The sequence below is a fragment of the Pinus tabuliformis genome, chromosome X (genome assembly GCF_031772625.1).
Source record: "Pinus tabuliformis cultivar Carrire ecotype Pingquan chromosome X, CPIR1, whole genome shotgun sequence".
Classification (NCBI taxonomy): Eukaryota; Viridiplantae; Streptophyta; class Pinopsida; order Pinales; family Pinaceae; genus Pinus; species Pinus tabuliformis.
This window is the reverse complement of record NC_142308.1, coordinates 1,358,181,915-1,358,201,854: the sequence shown is the minus strand read 5'-3', so window position 1 is coordinate 1,358,201,854 and position 19,940 is coordinate 1,358,181,915. Positions and strand designations below refer to the sequence as shown.

General features: G+C 36.3%; 1 protein-coding gene and 1 pseudogene across 4 annotated transcripts in view; one reads left to right on the top strand and one right to left on the bottom strand.

Moving 5' to 3' along the window:
- Positions 1 to 8,148, bottom strand: part of LOC149145134 (sugar transport protein 7-like) — a 42,789-nt gene extending 34,641 nt beyond the window's left edge. The window contains exons 1-3 of one of the 4 annotated variants that reach the window (XM_089448087.1): positions 7,755 to 8,148; positions 6,350 to 6,675; positions 5,537 to 6,163 (exon numbers count right to left, since the gene is read on the bottom strand). In XM_089448087.1, coding sequence (XP_089304213.1) covers positions 5,537 to 6,163; positions 6,350 to 6,675; positions 7,755 to 7,899 — 1,098 coding nt within the window. In that variant the 5' untranslated portion in view covers positions 7,900 to 8,148. Of the gene's footprint in view, positions 1 to 4,103; positions 6,164 to 6,349; positions 6,676 to 7,754 lie in introns of those variants that run through there. The other 3 variants (XM_089448090.1, XM_089448091.1, XM_089448089.1) reach the window with 3 other exon arrangements.
- On the top strand, positions 2,363 to 4,444 carry LOC149145135 (sugar carrier protein A-like; annotated as a pseudogene).
- Positions 8,149 to 19,940: the final 11,792 nt, after the last annotated feature.

Genomic DNA, 19,940 nt, shown 5'->3' with positions numbered 1-19,940 from the left:
GGTCGGTAATCAGAATATTATAATATTGCACCACCGTGAAGTTTGCGATATGGAATCGCTCCTATAAGGAAGTACAGAGCTTTAAGGGCCTATGGGCCGGTAGCTGCGATATTGAATGAAGGCGCAAAGGAGTTGGTGATTGAAAAGGTCTAATCCTGTGGAAGACCCTATAACAAGAAACCAAGGACAACAGTGGTCGCAGAAATGAAGTCTACTGTTTTGCGTGCATGTCTTTAGTGAGGTAAATGGAGGTATCGAACTCAGGGAGTAGTAATTTCTCAGCATGGAGCTCCACGCAGTTAGGCAATGAAATACTGCCAGGTCAATCTCCACTTCTGCTCTGTGACAAGAAACTACAGTGGATTGCTCTCGGCTCTAGAAAGTGGGAGATTCAAGCTGTTAAGGCGAAAGCGACATGTGAACCGACAGAGTGACTGAAGAGGAACATTGTGGCAGAGACTTGGAATAATCAGAGGCAATAACAAGAATGGTGTGGATGTATTTTCCTCAAATCATCATTCAGTTTTCCTTTTTCTTTTATTCTATAATTTCTGCATTTTAAAGAACGAAATCAAATCTGATTGCAATGATTTCGGCAGCATACCTTCGCACGTTGATATAGCTAGTCGATTAGATAGTCGAAGCTCGACTGAGATATTTTGTAACTGTTGTTCAAAGCTTCCCCTCTCCTTATAAATATAGGGAAGAAACACTTAAGAGAGGTTCCTGAATTCTGCATCCAAGAGGCTCAATTTCTGTGTTTCCACATTCGTTCTATTTTCCCTGTTCATGAGTGACTTGAGCAATTCAATTGTTGAATCTAAATGGACCAGTGATTTGGACGCCATCTTGAAGGATTAATGAAATTTTTTGTTGATTCCAATAAGAGCAATGCGCAGTATGTTTTCCCCTCTGTATATCATTTCACATATGTCTTTCCTCTTCTAAAATTGTGTAATGAAGCTATCGGTTTCACTCTGATTGATGGATGTATCTATGGTGCTAAGTAGTGAACAATACCTGTGGAAATGACAAATTTACTTGTGTTAGTTTATAGCTTATAGTACCTATGTGTGCACAGATTTACTTATTGTTGTTTGGTGATAAATGTGTCCATGAGGCATAGAGCATGAGACCTTAATTTGCACTCCTCTATTTACGCATTTTCACCTCTTCATTCTTCCATACTTCTGCTGGAACTTGTTGCTTAGGATTCTGTGTTGTAGCCAACCCTTTGCATCGAATTCCCTCATTTCATTCCCCATCTTCATTTTTAGTACAACGCCAATATTAAGTTACCTATTGTTGTGTGTCAGCGACTAGAACCAAGACATTTCTCTTTCAAATTAGCCATATTTACCCCCTGAGTATTTAGATCTATGTATTTGCTTGAGTTTACCTTGATGAAGGACTATTGAACCAATCCCATGAATTATATATTTCCAAATTATGTGACATATGTAATGCGGCAGAAATCCCTTAGATAATCTTCAAAAGCACTCCTCTCGGATGCCCTAGGCACTAGTCTGGTTTCAACCCAGAGGCTATCTCTAGGAGGCTTCTATATGTTTTGAAGCAATTGCGAGACAGGTGATAGAAAAAGCTACAACAAGGTCATACATGTGAGTTAATGTACTCTAGCCGGGTCGACCGCGACATGTTTAGTGCGTGGATAATTTATCCATTCACACAACCTTTCTGATTTATATGCCTCTCTATCCATTATGGAACTATCGCTGTTGTGATTGATCTTGTTGGGTTAACTGGTTTACTTGACACATAACGTTGATAGCAAATTGGAAATCTAGTAATGTCGACTTGCCTAATAAGGGTACCTCCGCTAAGTCTAGAAGAGGAAACTATCCCATTCAAGCTTTTATTGTCCATGGTTGTGAAAGGGTGACAAGTAGCAGCGCTGATAACGTTAGTCACCATCACGTAGGTCCACTACTAAATGTAGGATTTCCTATACATGAGATGCTGAATTTACACACTAGGATTCATATCCCACTTTTGAGCCTATATATTCCTAGAACCCATTTCCGCCTGGGTTGATTCTGTAGAGGATGGCAAGTGGTTCTCTGCATGTAGTGGGAGTGTCATGAAGAAGGGCACAACAATACCAAGGCCGAGTAACGTTCTATGTTGTTGTTGTATGCATTATTGGTGCTATTGGGGGTTCCATATTCGGCTATGATATCAACATATCTGGTATTTGTGACCAATGTTTAAAAAAAATCAATTTCAATTTATATTTTGAGTTGGAAAATAATGCTATGAATTGATAATGATAAGAAGACAATAATTGAAGCCTATCTACTTCGATGAATTTATTGAATTATGTGTTGTGTTGTGAATAACAAGTGGGGTGACATCCATGGATCCATTTCTTGAGAAATTCTTCGCTCTAGTCTATCGCAATAAACCACAAAAGTGATTATTCCAAGTACAACAACTAGGGTCTGGCCATGTTCACCTCGTCCCTCTACATTGCAGGCCTCGTTGCTTCGTTGTTTGTGTGTCCCGTGACTAGGAAATATGGGCGCAGGGTCAGTATTATCAGTGGAGGTATCAGTTTTATCATAGGTGCATCTCCGAATGTTAGTGTTGTGAATTTGGCCATGCTTATTATTACGCACGTTATGCTTGGAGTCGGAATTGGCTTTGGAAATCAAGTAGGCTTGTATGGATTTTGGGGATTTTGAAAGCGGTTTTCTTCACCGAAAAAATTGTGGGTAACCAACGGTTATAGTCTTTTGGCTTTAACAGTTATTTCTATGGAATTCAATGACTTGGGATTACATAATTTTTAATTCCACTTATAATGACTTTTTTTTCAGAAAAAAAAGCAGTATTGATTATATTATGTTCAATATAAACAGATTTGTATACAAAAGAGCGGGCATCTGTCCCAGGAGAAGGCAAAATTTCCAGCGAGCATCTGGAGATATCTTTCCTTATACATTACAAAATTTTTTGGGGATCTTGTTATCGAATGATCAAAACAAAATCTATAACTTTCCAGAATATGTAGAAAGCCAGCAGATTGAGATATTTTCAGATATATGGCTGTAATTGCATACCTGTACATGTTGACTTCATATTCCTGGCATTGTGAAGGGCTGTATGTCATATGTACAGGGGACAGAAGTGATAAACAGGTGCCACTTACCGAGAGGCGAATGTAATCCTTTCTTTGACAAAATATCTGCTTGTCCATTTTGTTTGCGCCTTATATGAGTGATAGGGAATGTCGCCGGCTTCCATAGAGCTGCTATCCTTGCTAACCATCCAGTGAGGCTGTCGGTCTGAATTGCATGTATGCCTTTCACATGTTCTATGATAATTTTTGAGTCCCCGTATACCTTAATAGGCTCTATATCCATGAAAATGCAGAATAAAAGTAGACCATGTACGGCCATTGCCTCTGCCTTGTTACTTGTTGCTTTGCCACCGTTCCAAAATAAGGAGTAATGGAGGTCATTTGTCATAGCAATGTAAATTCCACTTATAATGACTTGGTTACAAAGCTTATGTTTGACTTTGAACGAATTGGGTTTACAGGCCCTTTAATCTGAATTACTAGGGTTTGCAGACTTTTTTGGTAGTTTGGACACAAGAGGGCTTCGGTTTACAAAGTTTTTGGTTGGAATTTGAACGAATTGGTTAACAATTTTTTTTGTTTGATTTTGTGTCAAGGTCGTTCCCCTGTACCTCTTAGAACTGGCTCCTCCAAAACTCCACGGTTCCCCTGTACCTCTTAGAACTGGCTCCTCCAAAACTCCGTGGAGGACTTAATATGTTGTTGCAGTTCGCCACAACACTTGGGATTTTCATAGCAAATATGGTTAATTACGGTACTCAGGACATAACATCGTGGGGATGGCATCTTTCCCTGGGTTTGGCTTCAATTCCTGCTCTTTTGATGACAATTGGAGGGATCCTCCTTCCTGAGACTCCCAACAGTCTGATAGAATGCGGGCATCTAGAGAAAGGTCGCGCTATCCTGGAGAAGACTAGGGGCACCAAGCATGTAGATACAGAGTATGAGGATATGCTGGATGCAAGTGCATTGGCTAACACCATTGAACATCAATTCAAGAATATTTGGAGAGGAGGAATCAACCACAGCTAGTGATGGCCATCTCCCTGCCATGTTTCATATCTTGACTGGAATCAATTCCATATTGTTTTATGCCCTTGTTATTTTCGGCAGTTTGGTTCAAATGCTTCCTTGTATTCCTCTGTTTTGACCGCAGCTGTTGTTGTACTTTCCACCTTGGTATCAATTGCAACTGTTGACAGGTGGAGCCATAGACCCTTGTTTTTCGGTGGTTGTATTCTAATGATATCATGTCAGGTAAGAGCAAAACTGAGAGACGACGGGCCTTTTTTAATTTTGTTGCTTCTTGTTTTCAAGCATGTCAAAAGCAAGAAAGACTAATTCAAATCTCTATAATCTGCTACTAATTCTTTCGGGATCAAATGAAAATATGGTCAACTTCGTTTTTGCAGTGCAGTCAGTTTCCCAGATTAAAGAAGGGATTTAAATTTAAAAACTCGAGAAACAGATTCGGGTGTCTTGTTGCAACTTGGACTGACTATAAAATCTCTCCTTCCAAGCTACTTAGAAGATGGGGTTACAAACTTACAATTCATCTCATTTTGGACTCGGATTTGGACTGATTATAAAATCTCTCTTTCCAAGCTATTTAGAAGATGGGGTTACAAACTTACAATTCATCTCATTTTGGACATCTGAGTGGTTGCTGATACAATGAGATATTATCCCCTCCACCCAATTTTAAATCCTACATCGATATTATCCCCTCCACCCAATTTTAAATATCCCATATCTGTGGTTGGCACAATGTAATGCCTCCCCCCAATTTTGAATCACGCTGGCTAAGTAAATTTCTAATTTAATTGGAGAATTTATATCCAAGTTTTTTCCATAAATTAACAGGAATTTCTGTAACAATTCCATTTCAGAAGTAATAGGGACTTCTGTGGTGAATAAAGGCATTCATCAAGATAATTGAAGCATGTTTGTTCAAGCTCCGTTCTCACCTAACGCAGCTTCTGCAGGCAAGAACTCTGGTTTCCTATTCAGCTCTGAAAATGTAAGCGAGACAGGTCACAAAAGGACTCGGGCATCGAGAGCTACCATGGTTGCAGAAAACTCAAATAAAAAAGAAAGCATGTTATCTGGGGCTTTGTTTAGCTGGTGTAAAAGTAAGAGACCAATACAATTCCCATGGTTTAAAACTTTTCTGACCCTAATAATCGATAAGAGATCATCACTTCCATTCGGTTTCTAGATTTGAAGAACAGGAAATCTCAGAAAATGGATAGGAACTGGTATTCCCTGTCTGGTGGGGACCTCCCAATCCATGGTTAGAACATGGGTCATGATTCTTGAGCTTTGGCAGCTCAACTACCAGGTCTAAGATATATACTGTCATTCGTAAAAACAGGAAACATGAAATGCTGTGAAAAACAGAACAGAGACTACCTCTGTGTGTTTTAGTCTTACCTTACAGACTATCATCTGAATACCCCCACTAAGTAGCAGGGCTCTGCGCCCCCACCTGTCAACAGCGGCAATAGATACAAGGGTTGAAGCTACAAGAACAGCTCCAGTCCTGACAGGCGAGTAGAGGGAAGCATTTGCACCAAAGCCCAAACTGCCGAAAAGGACAGGGGCATAGAACAATATTGAATTGATTCCAGTCAATATCTGAAACATGGGCATACAGATGGCCATCACAAGCTGTGGTCGATTCCTCCTCTCTAAAATATTCCTGAATGGATGCCTGATGGATTTAGCCAGTGCGGCTGCATCGACCATATCCTCATACTCTGCTTCTACATTCCTAGTGCCCCTGATCTTCTCCAGGACAGCTCTGCCTTTCTCCAGATGACCACGTTCTATCAGACTGTTGGGGGTATCAGGAAGGAACATCCCTCCAACGGTCATCAAAAGTGCAGGACCTGCAGCCAAGCCCAGAGAGAGACGCCATCCCCAAGTTTTTATGTGCTGAGTCCCATAATTAACCATATTTGCTGTGAAGATCCCGAGTGTTGTGGCCAACTGGAACATTATATTAAGCCCTCCGCGGAATTTTGGTGGAGCTAACTCTGAGAGGTACAGAGGAACAGCCTTGACACAAATTCAAACAAAAAGCTCTGTAAACCCAAGGCATTCATATCTAAACAAAAAACTCTGTAACTCAAATCACTCCAATTCAAAGCCAAATGTCTAAAGCTTTAGTAATGCGTGCTTTTATCAATATATCTTGGAGAAACTCTTTCGAAATCATTGAGCCCACAACCCATACAAGCCAACCTGATTTGCGAAGCCTATTCCCACTCCAAGCATTATGCGCCCAATAATGAGCATGCCTAAGCTGATGGCGCCGGCGTTGAGAGCTGCACCCACAAGAAAACAGATGCCTCCGCTTACAATACTGGCCTTGCGCCCATATCTCCTCGTTACGTGAGACGCGCCCACCGAAGCAATCAGACCTGCAATGTAGAGGGATGAGGTGAACATAGCCAGGCCTTGGTTGTTGTATTTGCAGTAATCGCTATCATGGTCATTTTCATAATGCTTCGTGTGGTACACTGCGGGGAAGAATTTCTGGAGAAAATCGTCCATGGATGTCACTCCACCTAAAATTCAAAACATAATTCATAATTCAGCCCTCGGCTGCAACTCCATTAAGCGTTATCCTCTAATCGAGTCATGGCAATCTGTACACAAACTATAAACTGAAACTGAAAACCAGAAGCAACTGAAACTGAAAACTAGAAGCAATTTCTGGGAGAAAACTATGGGATGAAGAGGTGAAATGTCTGATATTTCCAATGAACCTACCTATTATCATGGTAATCTAATAGTGATCTGTACGCACTGAACCTATAAACTGAAATTTTAAAGAAGCGATTTTTTTGGAGAAAACTGTGCGATGAAAAGGTGAAACTTCTAACATTTTAGATGAACGCACCCATTATCAAGAACAAGAAACGATAGAAATAGTGTTAATCTATGTTTATTGGTTTTTGTTGAGAGAAATTTTATGTTTATTACTTCTGGTCATTAACTATAAACTGAAATTGAAAAGAAGCGATTTTTGAATAAAACTGTGTGATGAAAAGGTGAAACTTCTAACATTTCAGATGAAGGCACCCATTATCAAGAGCAAGAAACAATAAATATATTGTTAACCTATGTTGTGTTAATCTAGGTTTATTGGTTTTTGATAAGAGAAATTCTATGTTTATTACTTCTTGTCATTAACTCTAAACTGAAATTGAAAAGAAGCGATTTTTTTGAGAAAACTGTGGGATGAAAAAGTGGAACTTTTAACATTTCAGATGAACGCACCCATTATCAAGAACAAGAAACAATAAACATAGTGTTAATCTGTGTTTATTGGTTTTTGATGAGAGAACTATGTTTATTACTTCTTGTCCGTGATGATGAGAGATGCTTCTTGTTCCTAATGATGAGAAATGATTGGAAAAGTTTTATGTTTTGTTACTTCTTGTACCTGATGATGGAGAAGTTCACCCACCTCTTCATCACACAGTTTCTTGTACCTGATGATGGGAGAAGTTCACACAGTTTCTTGTACCTGATGATGGGAGAAGTTCACCCACCTCTTCCTAACACAGTTTTTTTTTCCAGAAATAACTTTTACACCATAATACATACATAAGTGTACTGGATATACCTCGAACATACATACCTGATATACCGATATCATAGCCAAAGATGGAGCCCCCAATCGCAGCAACCATGCATGCAAAAACAACATAGAACGTTATTCGGCCCTGGTATTGCTGTGCTCTTTCGTTTGATACTCCCGGTGCGTCTACACAACCCCCTGCCATCCTCTACTGAAAATGAAAATGAAGGTAGAGATGGAGGTGGGTTTAACCAAATCGTGACGGAGTTATATAATATCGATATTTAATCGACTGGTTGCTGACGTTCGATCACTTTCGTAGGCAGTGTGAACCTTTTCCAAATCCCCGACATGGGCGTGGATATTTTCAGAAAACTGACGGCTGAGACGTTCGCAGAGGGTGTATGGCCTGTATCGCACAAATGCAGGATTTGGGTTTTGATTTGATTTGAACTCTAAGGTGAAGGTGGTGGTCACTAACTTTACCAGCGCCCACTAGTTATGCTTTCTTTCCCGGGAATTAAAAAACACATGAATTCACACAATATCTGATGTAACCAACCAGAAAGCTTTTTGTGTAAAGTATGTTTTTATAGAGAATGACCTGTGCAAAAAGTCATGTACGGCTGCCATAGTGATGTGAATTATTCCCCGAACTTGTAGTCACGGAATTATTGAGGTTCACCTGTTCCCAAACTTTTTGATTGGGCTTCATTTCAAGATATGCAGATAGCTGTAGTCGGCTTGTACTACGTTTTGAAGTTTTTTTCGGATATACATTTGAGTCGAATTTAGTTGGAATTACATTTTGAGTTTTTAAATTTTCATAATTTAAGTTTTATAAGAGTGTTTTTTTAATAGTGTTAAATCTATTTATATAGTGAAAAATATAGTTTATTAAATTTTGGCTAAAAAAATTTCAAAAATTAAAATAGTTTAATAATTCTTATCGCATCAAAATATTTACTTTATAATACATTTCATATTGTTAAAATTAAAATAATCATAAAATTGAACTAAATTATAACTTTATTTTAAATCAATATTAATTAAAAAAATTAATATACAAATTAAACATATACACATTTAAAGGAATATGGGACACAATTTTTAATTATGGAGATTTACCCTTACTTTATTATCGCTTTATTATGGAGATTCCTAATTTGTTTGTAAATATGTTTTGTTACAATATTATGGGTCAATACCATGGCTTATCAATAGTGCATACCCAAAAAATGGTAACTCACTTCAAATGACACTTGTACATATGACATTTTTTTAATTAATCAATTTAGTTAAAACAATAAAAATGACATAATTAATCTCAACCATTAATTTTTGTATAATACTATGAGTATTCTAAAATATTTTAATAATTATAGATAATTAAATTAAAATTTGGAAAGCTCTTTACTAAAATAATAGTTCATATATATATATATATATATATATATATATATATATATATATATATATATATAATATATATATAATATAGATATAATATAATTATATATATATATAATAATAATATATTTTAAAACTGGTAGCCTCAAATTTCACCATTTAAAATTATATATATAATTAAATAGTAAACTAATTAAGTACCATTTCTAATTTAGAAGTGTGAAATTATACAACATGAGTGGGCTTAATGGTTAAGAGCATGTGTTTCCTCCTACGATGTCACGGGTTCAAAATCAAAGGGGGGTAGAGTATGTATGTCTTTGTAGGCTTAGCAATCAAATCGATGGGCAAAGGTGGGTCCCTTGTCCCACAAACAAGGAGGTCTCATACACCAATTTGGTGTTGGCCCACAAACAAGGGGGTCTCATACACCAATTTGGTGAATAGTAATATGTATATATATATTTAAAAGGTGGGTCCCTTGTCCCACAAACAAGGGGGTCTCATACACCAATTTGGTGAATAGTAATATGTATATATATATATTTAAAATTTAAATACGAAAAATGTAATTTTTTTCTATAGGAGGTATGGCTTTTTAGGTTATCTATATAGAGTGAATCATTCACTTAAATCTTATTTTTAAGAGTATTAATTGTAATTGATTATTTTTCTTTACTTTCAGTGATTTCATTTAGTAAGTGTTGGAAAACAGGGAAATATTGAGAGGGTTTGAATCAGTGTTTTATAAAAGAAATTAAATATTTTGCCAATCAAACACATTCAATAATACAATAGTGCACAAATCATATCAAGCTTGAACTCGGGATATTACATGGAGACCCATACAAGGGAAAATCACAAATCTTATTTTAATTTTCAATGTAAATGCAAGTGCCAATTGTGGTTTACATTAGATTTTGTCAGCACCAGCCTACAAGAGACATCAACCCCCTTTTCTTTGCAAGCACCCACTTGCTTTAGCCACTCAAATCCCTCTCTCATAAATTTTAAGACTCAGATCTATGGCACTTTTATCATAGAATAATACTAACAACAAATTATATTCTCATATCTTCTCTAGGCATCAATTCTTTGCAGGCTCTCCAAACATTGCTTTTCACAACAGCTCTATAGCTCTGATATTGTTCACCTTCATCCTTTGTTTAGTATATATTTCAACACCCATTGTCTTAGATATGTAATCATTGGCTCCTAACTTCCTTAGATCTACATTTTATCCTTTACGTAACAACTACAAAACTCAATGAATCTACATTTGCACCTCTATACTACACTTCTCTCTCACAGATCCACTTGATTTGACATTTAGATCTTGTGTTATTTCATTATCTTCTTATGCTCTCTTTTGCTCTTGGCTCAACTGCAAATTGATTGCACTTTAGATTAGTTCTTGGATTCTCATATGCATTAGCTAACCAATTTGTTCAAGCATTTAGATTTTGTATTTATACTTTATTGCATCTATTATCAGGTGTATTGATCCATGGTTTTCACCCATGGTATCATGAGTTGAATTAGTTGTTCTACTCGTCCACGGTAGTTACATTATTAATTTGCATGCAAATAGCTCGATCTGACATCATTTTTTTCCTTTTATAGATGCAAGGCTCCATATCTCAAATGGTTTCAACCTAAATTTGTTTTAATAACTTTGACACCTAAAACATTAGTTGTCATTGCCTTGAGTGCTTTAATGATCGACCCCATGTGACCAGTTCTAACCATTGTAGCTTAAATGACACTCTCACATCCCGAAGGTCTAGGATGAGGTTCAATGCTGATACACTAGAGTCTAAGGCCGAGATCCCAAGACCACATTTTCAAGATAATAGACCCATAGGTATCTATTGTTAAACCCTTCATGACCAAAAGGAGTGACCATGGTCATTAAATAACTCTTCTTAGATCTCGAAGGACAGAGATCCATTTAACACTAAACTCAAAACACACAACTCTAAGGTTGAATTCTCGAGACAATGAGCTCTGAAGCGCTTCATTGCTAACCCTTCATGAACAAGGTTGTGACCACTGGGTTAAGCTCTTCTTGAATCTCGAAGTTCGAAGATATTTTCAACATCAAGCTCCAAACATAAACACTAAGATCAAAGTCCCTTGACAATGAGATCTTGAGCACTTTATTATTAAGCCCTATGTGACCGAGAGTTATGGCCATAAGCTTAAGCTTCTTGATTCTCAGATATTGGGAACACCTTCCAATACTCCAAACATGAAACTCTGAGGTCGAGACTCTGATATAGGGTCCACTACCACATCACCTACCATCAGTACTGACACACCATCTATTGTTTTCATTAAGTGCCTACCATGTGTCCACTTGTTCATGCTTTCCTACCATGTGTCACTTACCAACTATCAATTTGTCTGATAAAAAATGTTGAATTTACTTGTCACATATCACCCACACATCCTGCCATGACATCTACTTTTCATATATGTTCCACTGTGGCAGCCATGTCATGCAACTTGTCATCCTTGTAAAATGTGCCACCAACTTGTCACGTGTGCTAGCCATTGTCTCACTAGTCATTTCTTTGTTGTATGCAAATAGAAATCTTAACAAATGGTTCGATACATGCCTAGGTGCTTTCCACTAGGATCCTTGTGATTGGGCACAGTGACCAATGGCTTGTTGTTCCACTACCTGTTAGTATACTTCATTGTTGTGTGCAAATAAGGTCTCAACTAGCAGTATGATGGATGCTTGGGTGCTTATCGTCAAGCTCCTTGTGACAAGGAATTGTGACCAACAACTTGTTGGTTCACTACCTACTAGTTGTTGGCACTATCTCCTGAGCTTGTGATTTGGGTTTTTGGTGTCGATCCAATGATGGGATAGTGTGTTGCATTCCCTTAAGAAACCACTAGTATCACGAGGGAGCCCTTCCTTCATTTGGGATAAAACAAGGGAGGGGGGTTGTGTAACCAATTGCATGCTGCCACTTAGTTGGTTGATAAACCATGATGGTTTCCACAATGATTTACATCCCTATTAACTTTAATACAGACTTGGGTCCCCTCTTGTCGTCAATCTACCCAAGAAGTTTGATCTGATGGCGCACTTTTTCCTTTTATCACCCATTTTGGCCAATCCACTTCAAACCCAAATTTCTTTTCAGTCTATGGGAGTTAGGAAAAGTTCCATATACCATTGGAAATGACTTTGAACAAGTTAGCTAACCATACATCTTTCAGACTCAACTGGAATAAGAACCTATAGACAAAGTTCTTGCAAAGATATGCTACTCAAGCTACACTATTGACACTTAGGAATCAAACTAGGAAACCAAAATTTAGAGAAATAATGACATCAAATATATCAATGAAAAAATAAAATTAGAAACCTACTATCGCATTCAACAATCTCCCCTTGAATTTTTCATCAATGACAACATATACTCAACAGTCTCCCCCTTTGGCATTGATGGGAACATCACTAGACATTGCTAGTCATTGATGGCTTTGGACTTGACTTCCCCTATCAACTCCCCTTGGTAGGCTATTAGGCTACTGTATGCTCACTCTCTCATTCTATCTTTTTATTCTCCCCCTTTAGCATCAATAGAAAACAGGTGTGGCTCAAATTGCATTTTCTGTAGAAAGGTATATATCTTTATTATTTGTCCTTTGTTTCTAAAATGAAGTCTTATATTTCTATACTAATTCAATTTTATGCTAATGTACACCAATGACTATTTCAAGATCCAAATTCTTCACCTGAACACGTGTTTCTCCTATTGATCTTTTAGTTCCTCCTAAGTTTATTCACTTTTGTTCTCTTTGACATCCTAGTAGACAATTATTCTTGATAGAAGTGGATAGTCGCTTTTGTTCCTTTCTAAGGAAATTATGGAAGAGATGAGGGAGTCATCACTATCAACTTTTCCTCAAATACTCAAATGGCTCTCATAAAAAAGGCTTGATGAATATATTAGCTATTTTTTCCTTTATTTATATATACTCCAACCTTACAATTTGATCAACCACTTGTTCTCTAAGAAAATGGTACTTTATGGGTATATTCTTGGTTTTTGAATGAAGAACGAGATTCTTGGACATGCTTATAACACTGGTATTATCACACAATGAGAATTAGTGCATCATACGTTACCTTCTTGTCTTGCAATGTTTGCTTCATTCACAAAGTCTGAGTGGAACACCCAACAGTTATTATGTACTCAGATTTAGTTGTGGACATTGAAATTAATGCTTCCTTTTTACTTAACCATGCTACCAAATGATATCCTAGAAAGAAAGCACCATCACTTGAGCTCTTATGATCATCTACACTGTAGCCCAATCAACATCTATGTATGTAGTTAAGGAAAAATTCTCACCTCTGAGCTACCATAAACCAAAGTCCATCGTGGCCTTTAAATATTTGAAGATCTTTTTTTGTTAGGTCCCTATAATACTAGTGTATCACACATTGGTATTATCAGTGTAGCCCCCTTATTTTTGTTGTTGTAACCATGTAGTCCCCATATTGTTATTATTGTGCCTCGTAGAAGCCCACTATTGTTATTGTTGTGCCCTTACATTATTATTGTTATGTCGGCTCTGATTATATTGTGACCCCTTAGACTCCTATATAGAAAGGAGGTTTTGTCATTTGAATCATCCAAGAATTGTTCCATTGTGTAATGTAAAGGAGTTTTCACCCTCAAAGAGGCTAATTTTGAAGTCGTTGATCTATATTTTCTTCTATTTTGTGAGTTGGTTGCATAATATTTGGTATCAAAGCTTTGGATTCTAGGGTTTTGCTTCTTCAAACGGGCCATCTTGGAATTTTCACTATAAAGTTTTTTATACAAGACTTCAAAAGCCGAATTTTTTTACCACGTGGATCCGAAATATTAGAGAGATTCGTGTAAAAAATTCAGATATTGGTTCGCTATATTTTCAGAGATATGTTCTGAGGAAGTTAGGGTTTTGGCAGGCTCCAGAATTCTGTCTCAAACAGGTGACATAGAGAAAATCGTCATAACTTTTGTTTCAGGCATCGCATTTGAATTATGTAAGAATTGGTTGAAAGTGCACGGACTGTAGTTTTTCTTGTAGCAATTGCAGGGTTGAAGGTTGAAACAGTGACACGTGGTATCTCGTACAACTTCGCTCTACTAAAGTAGTCCATAATTAGGTCATCATGGGAGATTTCGCATAGCTCTTTCTCGAAGAATACAATCTCAATAATACTTGTGGGGTTGGAAAGAAGACTCAAAGAGATACCATAGGAAGAAAATTCAAAACTTGGAGATGCGAAATTATAAATTTACAATTGTTTCAAGATCGATCTCCTAAAATGAAGAAAAAGGTGTGTATCATTTTTTTTTTAAATTTGCATAACTTTTGTTTGAAAAATCAGTTTGAAGTGATTCAAAGGGCATAGTGAAGAATATATATATCATTGTTTGATTTCGAAATGCCTGGAAAAAAAAATGGAAACACCTAGTAAGAAAACAGAAATTTCTACTATGACACATGAAGAAGAAGAAGAAATCCAACATGATATATGAAAATTACGAGACCAGGGGTAACAAATTTTGAACTCACAAAGAGTAACCAAAAATGAAATGGAAGCTAATATGGATGGTTTGAAGAATAGTTTAAAATCATACATGGACGGTTTGAAGGATGGCATAGAAGCAAAAATGAAAGACAACATGTAATATTTGAATAATGGTTTAAAAGAAGACTTGGAAGGTTTGAAGGAAGTTTTGACAAAGTTGCTACAAGAAATCCTTCCTAATGGTGAAAAGGTAGTAGAGGAAACTCATGATGAGGACAAAAGAAATGTTAATCATGATTTCATAGACTCTAATGTTGGATTGAAGACCCACCATATTCCAAAGATCGATATGAGGAATTTTGATGGCAAGGATCCCGTAACATGGATACTTCAGATGGAGCAATATTTTGATCTCCATAATGTGCAAAACACATAAGAGGTGCGCATTGCAACTTTATATTAAGAACCCAATCAGTTTGTATGGTATCGATGCCTTTGCTCTCGTAAATAAATTATCACCTGGTCAATTTTTACAGAGTAAATGATAGCACATTATGAGGATACAAAGAGCAACACCTTCTTTAGCCAATTTATAAATCTCAAACAAAAGGGTTCAATGGTGGAGCACATTGAAGACTTCTAAAAATTGAATATAAGGGTAAATGATATTCCAGAGGAGCATAGGATTGATGTCTTCATAGAGACTTTAAAGGATTACATCCAACATGAGGTTCTCCTTTGGGAACCTGATTCATTGGAGAAGGCATTCAGATTGGCAAGAAAAATTGAAAGAAAAATTATGGCAACAAGGAAGCCTACCACTCACAACTATAAAGATGGAAGTGTTTTTTCTCCTAGCCTTCCACAACCTATAAGGTTGACACCACAAAAATTGGAAGAAAAAAGAACAAAAGGGATCTGTTACAATTGTGATAGAAAATACACTAAAGGTCATAAGTGTGCGGAGAATAAATTAATTTACATAGATTGTGAAGGGGAGGAAGAAAAGGAACAAGAAATGTCAAAAGAAGAGAATATAGACTAGGAACCAACCCTAGAGAAAGAAGAAATGAATCTGACCATATCTTGTAATGCATTGGCAAGAATTAACACTCCTCAAACTTTCAAGATAAAAGGATATATCAAGAAGAAAAAGGTAATAGTGTTGATTGATTTGGGTAGTACCCATTATTTTATTCATTGTAAGATAGCCAAGGAATTGAATTTCTTCCTATATCCAGCATCATAGTGTCAAGTGATGGTTTCAAATGGAGGAACCATATTTTTCTCTCGAAAGTTCCATAATATTAAGCTATCCATGGGAGAATTTGTATTGAATAGTTCAATGCTTTCCATTCCAATGGGTGGTGTTGATGTTGTACTAGGAGTCCAATGGTTACAATATTTGGGTACGAGAGATTTTGATTTTCAAGAACTTTTCTTGATTTTTTTTGGGAATGAAAGGAAGTTGAATTAAGGGATATCATAGGGAAACCAGGAAAGATAATCAAATATAATGGAATGAAAAATATTCTAAAGAAATAACAACGGGGCGTAATTGCACAATTATGTTCACTAGAGGTTCAAACATCCAAATCATCTATTTCTCCAGACCTCCAAAAAGTCTTGGACAATCATTCTAAGGTTCAAGAAATGGAATATCGCATTGATCATCTACAACAAGTTCTCCAACTCTTAAAGGATAACCTCACTTTGGCGCAAAATAGAATAAAACAACATGTAGATAAACATCGTAGTGAAAGAAATTTTGATGTAGGTGGCTGGGTATTTTTACAGCTACAACCATACAAACAAATGTCCCTCAAGAAAGCTAAGAAGGATAATAAATTATCACCAAAGTATTATGGTCCTTACAAGGTGTTGCAAAATATTGGTACTATGACATATAAATTGGATCTGCCTACATCTTCCCGAGTGCACCTAGTTTTCCATGTTTCATACTTAAAGAAGATTATGGGTGACAAGCTCCCAATTCAAACAATATTGCCAAAACTTGATGAGGAAGGAAAACTCATATTGGAACCTGAAGTAGTCTCGGAAACAAGAACATGACAACTACGAAATCGATCAATTTCAGAGTATCTCATCAAGTGGAAGAACTTACCCATGGAAGATTCCACTTGGGAGGATGAGAATTTTATACAGAAATATCCAGAACTACTCAAGCGTTGAGGAAAACACTTTTTTGGAAGGAGAGGGGCATGTTAGGTCCCTATAATACTAGTGTATTCCCTCATTTTTATTGTCAGTGTAGCCCCCTTATTATTATTGTTGTACCCATGTAGTCCCCATATTGTTATTATTATGCCCCATAGAAGCCCACTATTGTTCTTGTTGTTCCCTTACATTATTATTGTTATGTCAGCTCTAATTATATTGTGACCCATTAGACTCCTATATATAGAAAGGAGGTTTTGTCATTTGAATCATCCAAGAATTGTTCATTTGTGTAATTTAAAGGAGGTTTCCCCCTCAAAGAGGCTAATTTTGAAGTCGTTGAGCTATCTCTTCTTCTATTTTGTGAGTTGGTTGCATAAAAAGCAGTAAAGGTGGCCATGTCAATAGCCACAGTGTTGCACCACCTCCTCAACAAACAATCCAACTAGTGATGTTTGATCAACCTGCTTCCATGGGGAACCTCCTTCCTAATGACAAATACTATTATGAGCCCTACCTAGTTTTCTAGGAACTTGAACCTCGAGAGCACTATCTAGGTAAAGCACGACTATCAAGGTAGTTTTTTATGTAGCCACCACATAGTTTCTTAGTGCTTTTTAGGTTCCTTTCCCTTTTGATTTTGTATGTAATGATGCAAATATATTCTAGGAGAACATATAGTTTCTCCTTTTGGGGTTATGTTTCCTCCTAGTTTTTCACTTTCTTGACTCTCAGTCGGGCCTCAGAGCTCCCCTGCATCTAATTTTTGTACAACAAGTGTATTACAAAGGCTTATAACTTACCAAAAAGATATATTAAAATATTTTCTTAAAAAAAAATTAAATATTTTAATAATGATGGTTAACATCTATTAAAATAATAGGTTTATAAAATTTTTAAAAAGATTTAAAGAAATTATTTGGACTTTCTAAAAAAATCTCATGCATGAAAAATATTGAGAAAATGGTCTTAATATCACTGTAATGTTGATGACTTATAAGATTATGAAGGTTAATATTATGACACATATTTTGAAATTTTGACACTTCAAAAGAGAATCCCTCTCATCTTCAACCCTCTTAATATCACAAAGAGGAAATATTCTTTCATCTCAAGATGTTTTGAAAATTTTACAATGTTCATTTTCATTATGCAACTTGTGAGAGTTTATTATTATTTTAGCAATATTGATCCACTTCTTTGCCCTAGTCAAACCTGAGATATACTTTTGATTTTCTATGTTAGATTTGACTACTTGATGCAAGCCAATATTATAAGTTATATGTATTTCCTTGTTTTAATCGTTAAACCCAACGTTGGCTCCTTAGTCTTATTCCTTCAGATTGAGTCTAAAACGCCCAAATTATAGGCCTTAATTATATTTCGATTGGCAGCTTCGGTGCCAGCCCTAGATTTGGTGGGACAAGCATATGACCCAGTCTTATGTCCACGGTCTCAAATCTTGGTCTTGGCCTTTCCTAACGAGACCACCCTTGCAACCTTTAAAATTTCCTGAGATCGATATCCGAGACAGATATTTCAATCAACAAAAATTAATTATGGTTCTTGCCCTATCAACTAACGGGTCTCACCCTTTTTAAGGCCCCGAGATGGAGATTCAATTTACAACAATTATCTGGATTGGGTCTGTCTCGGCCTCCATTAAGAAATGACTTAAAATCTCCTCCTGTGAATCTCCTTTGAGATTCTAATCTGACAATGAATGTGAATAGTCCTCCATTAAATAGTGGGGCATACTAAAATTTTTTTGAATCAACCTTTGATGGTTTCTTCACATAGTTCTACACTTATAAAATCAAAGGAAAAAATCTCCAAATCTATGAGTAGGAAATAAGATTTATTTTCTACAGAGGTTCCTCTGGAGACTTAAAAATGCCTTTAACTCACTTACACCAAGAAAGAAAACAAAAACAACAACACTCAGGATAATCTCTGGAAAGGAATTTGTTCAATTCTCATTAGATCTCACAAACTTATTCCAACATACCTCGATTCAATTAACATAGGAAATTAGGGATTCTTATCATGCCACTGTAGGTAATAAAACATAGAGAACAATAATTTCACACAGTGGATTACGAGAATTAGATAAGAAACATAGGTCACCCTGCAAATGTTAATGACAAAAAATACGACCTTCATTAACACTCAAATCTAACATAAACACATACTCGGGTTTGATCATATCCATGGAAATTGGATCGAATGGTCCAATTTTGGCTTAAGATCGAATTCTTTGAGCCTTTTCAAACTAATTAACAAAAATGATCATATTACATGGAAAACTCAATTTTATTCCTTATAATATACACAAAACAAAATGAGAAAATTGAGCAACCAACTCCTCTAGTAAATATTATTTTGACTTCCTAGAAGTCCAAGTAAAACTTTGATTGGTGCCCCTACACCACTACCTCTTTGTATTATCTTAATTTTATTTAATCCTCTAATATTTTCTAGCATAATAGATTTTCTTCAATTAGATATAATAATATTTTTAATATTATTGGTATTGTACAAAATGACATCTTCTTACATTCCCTAATGATTTAGGGGAGATTTAGTATCCTTATACCATACTCCTTGAGCTATTGGTAATTTTGACTAGATTTTAAAGAAATTTTGGAGAGCCTCTTGTCATCTATGTTGTTTATCTTGCTCTTGTAAATTAAGCAGCTAAGCATAGTTGTGATCTCAATGGTGGAAATTTTTTTTATGACAATAAGAGAAGGTGTATTGACTTTAATTTTGGGGTTATTGAGTTGTAAAATTATTTTGAAACTCTTTGATTTTTCCCATGAGTTTCTTCAAATATTATAATCTAGATTGGATCATTACATTGTTTTTCATCCTTATTGATTCTTTTAGAGTGGAAAAAGTGGTGAAATTAGCTCATAGGACCCTTTTTACCAACGGGACCCAATTGGTCAAATTGGGGTATGAAACCTACTAGCAGTGGTTTGAGGCATCAAAAGACATTTTTTGGGGGTAAAACTTTTCCAACTTAGACCCACACCTTTTTCTCATATTCTACACAAAGAGACCTTTGCAACAATGAAATAATCACATCAATCAAGTATGTATGC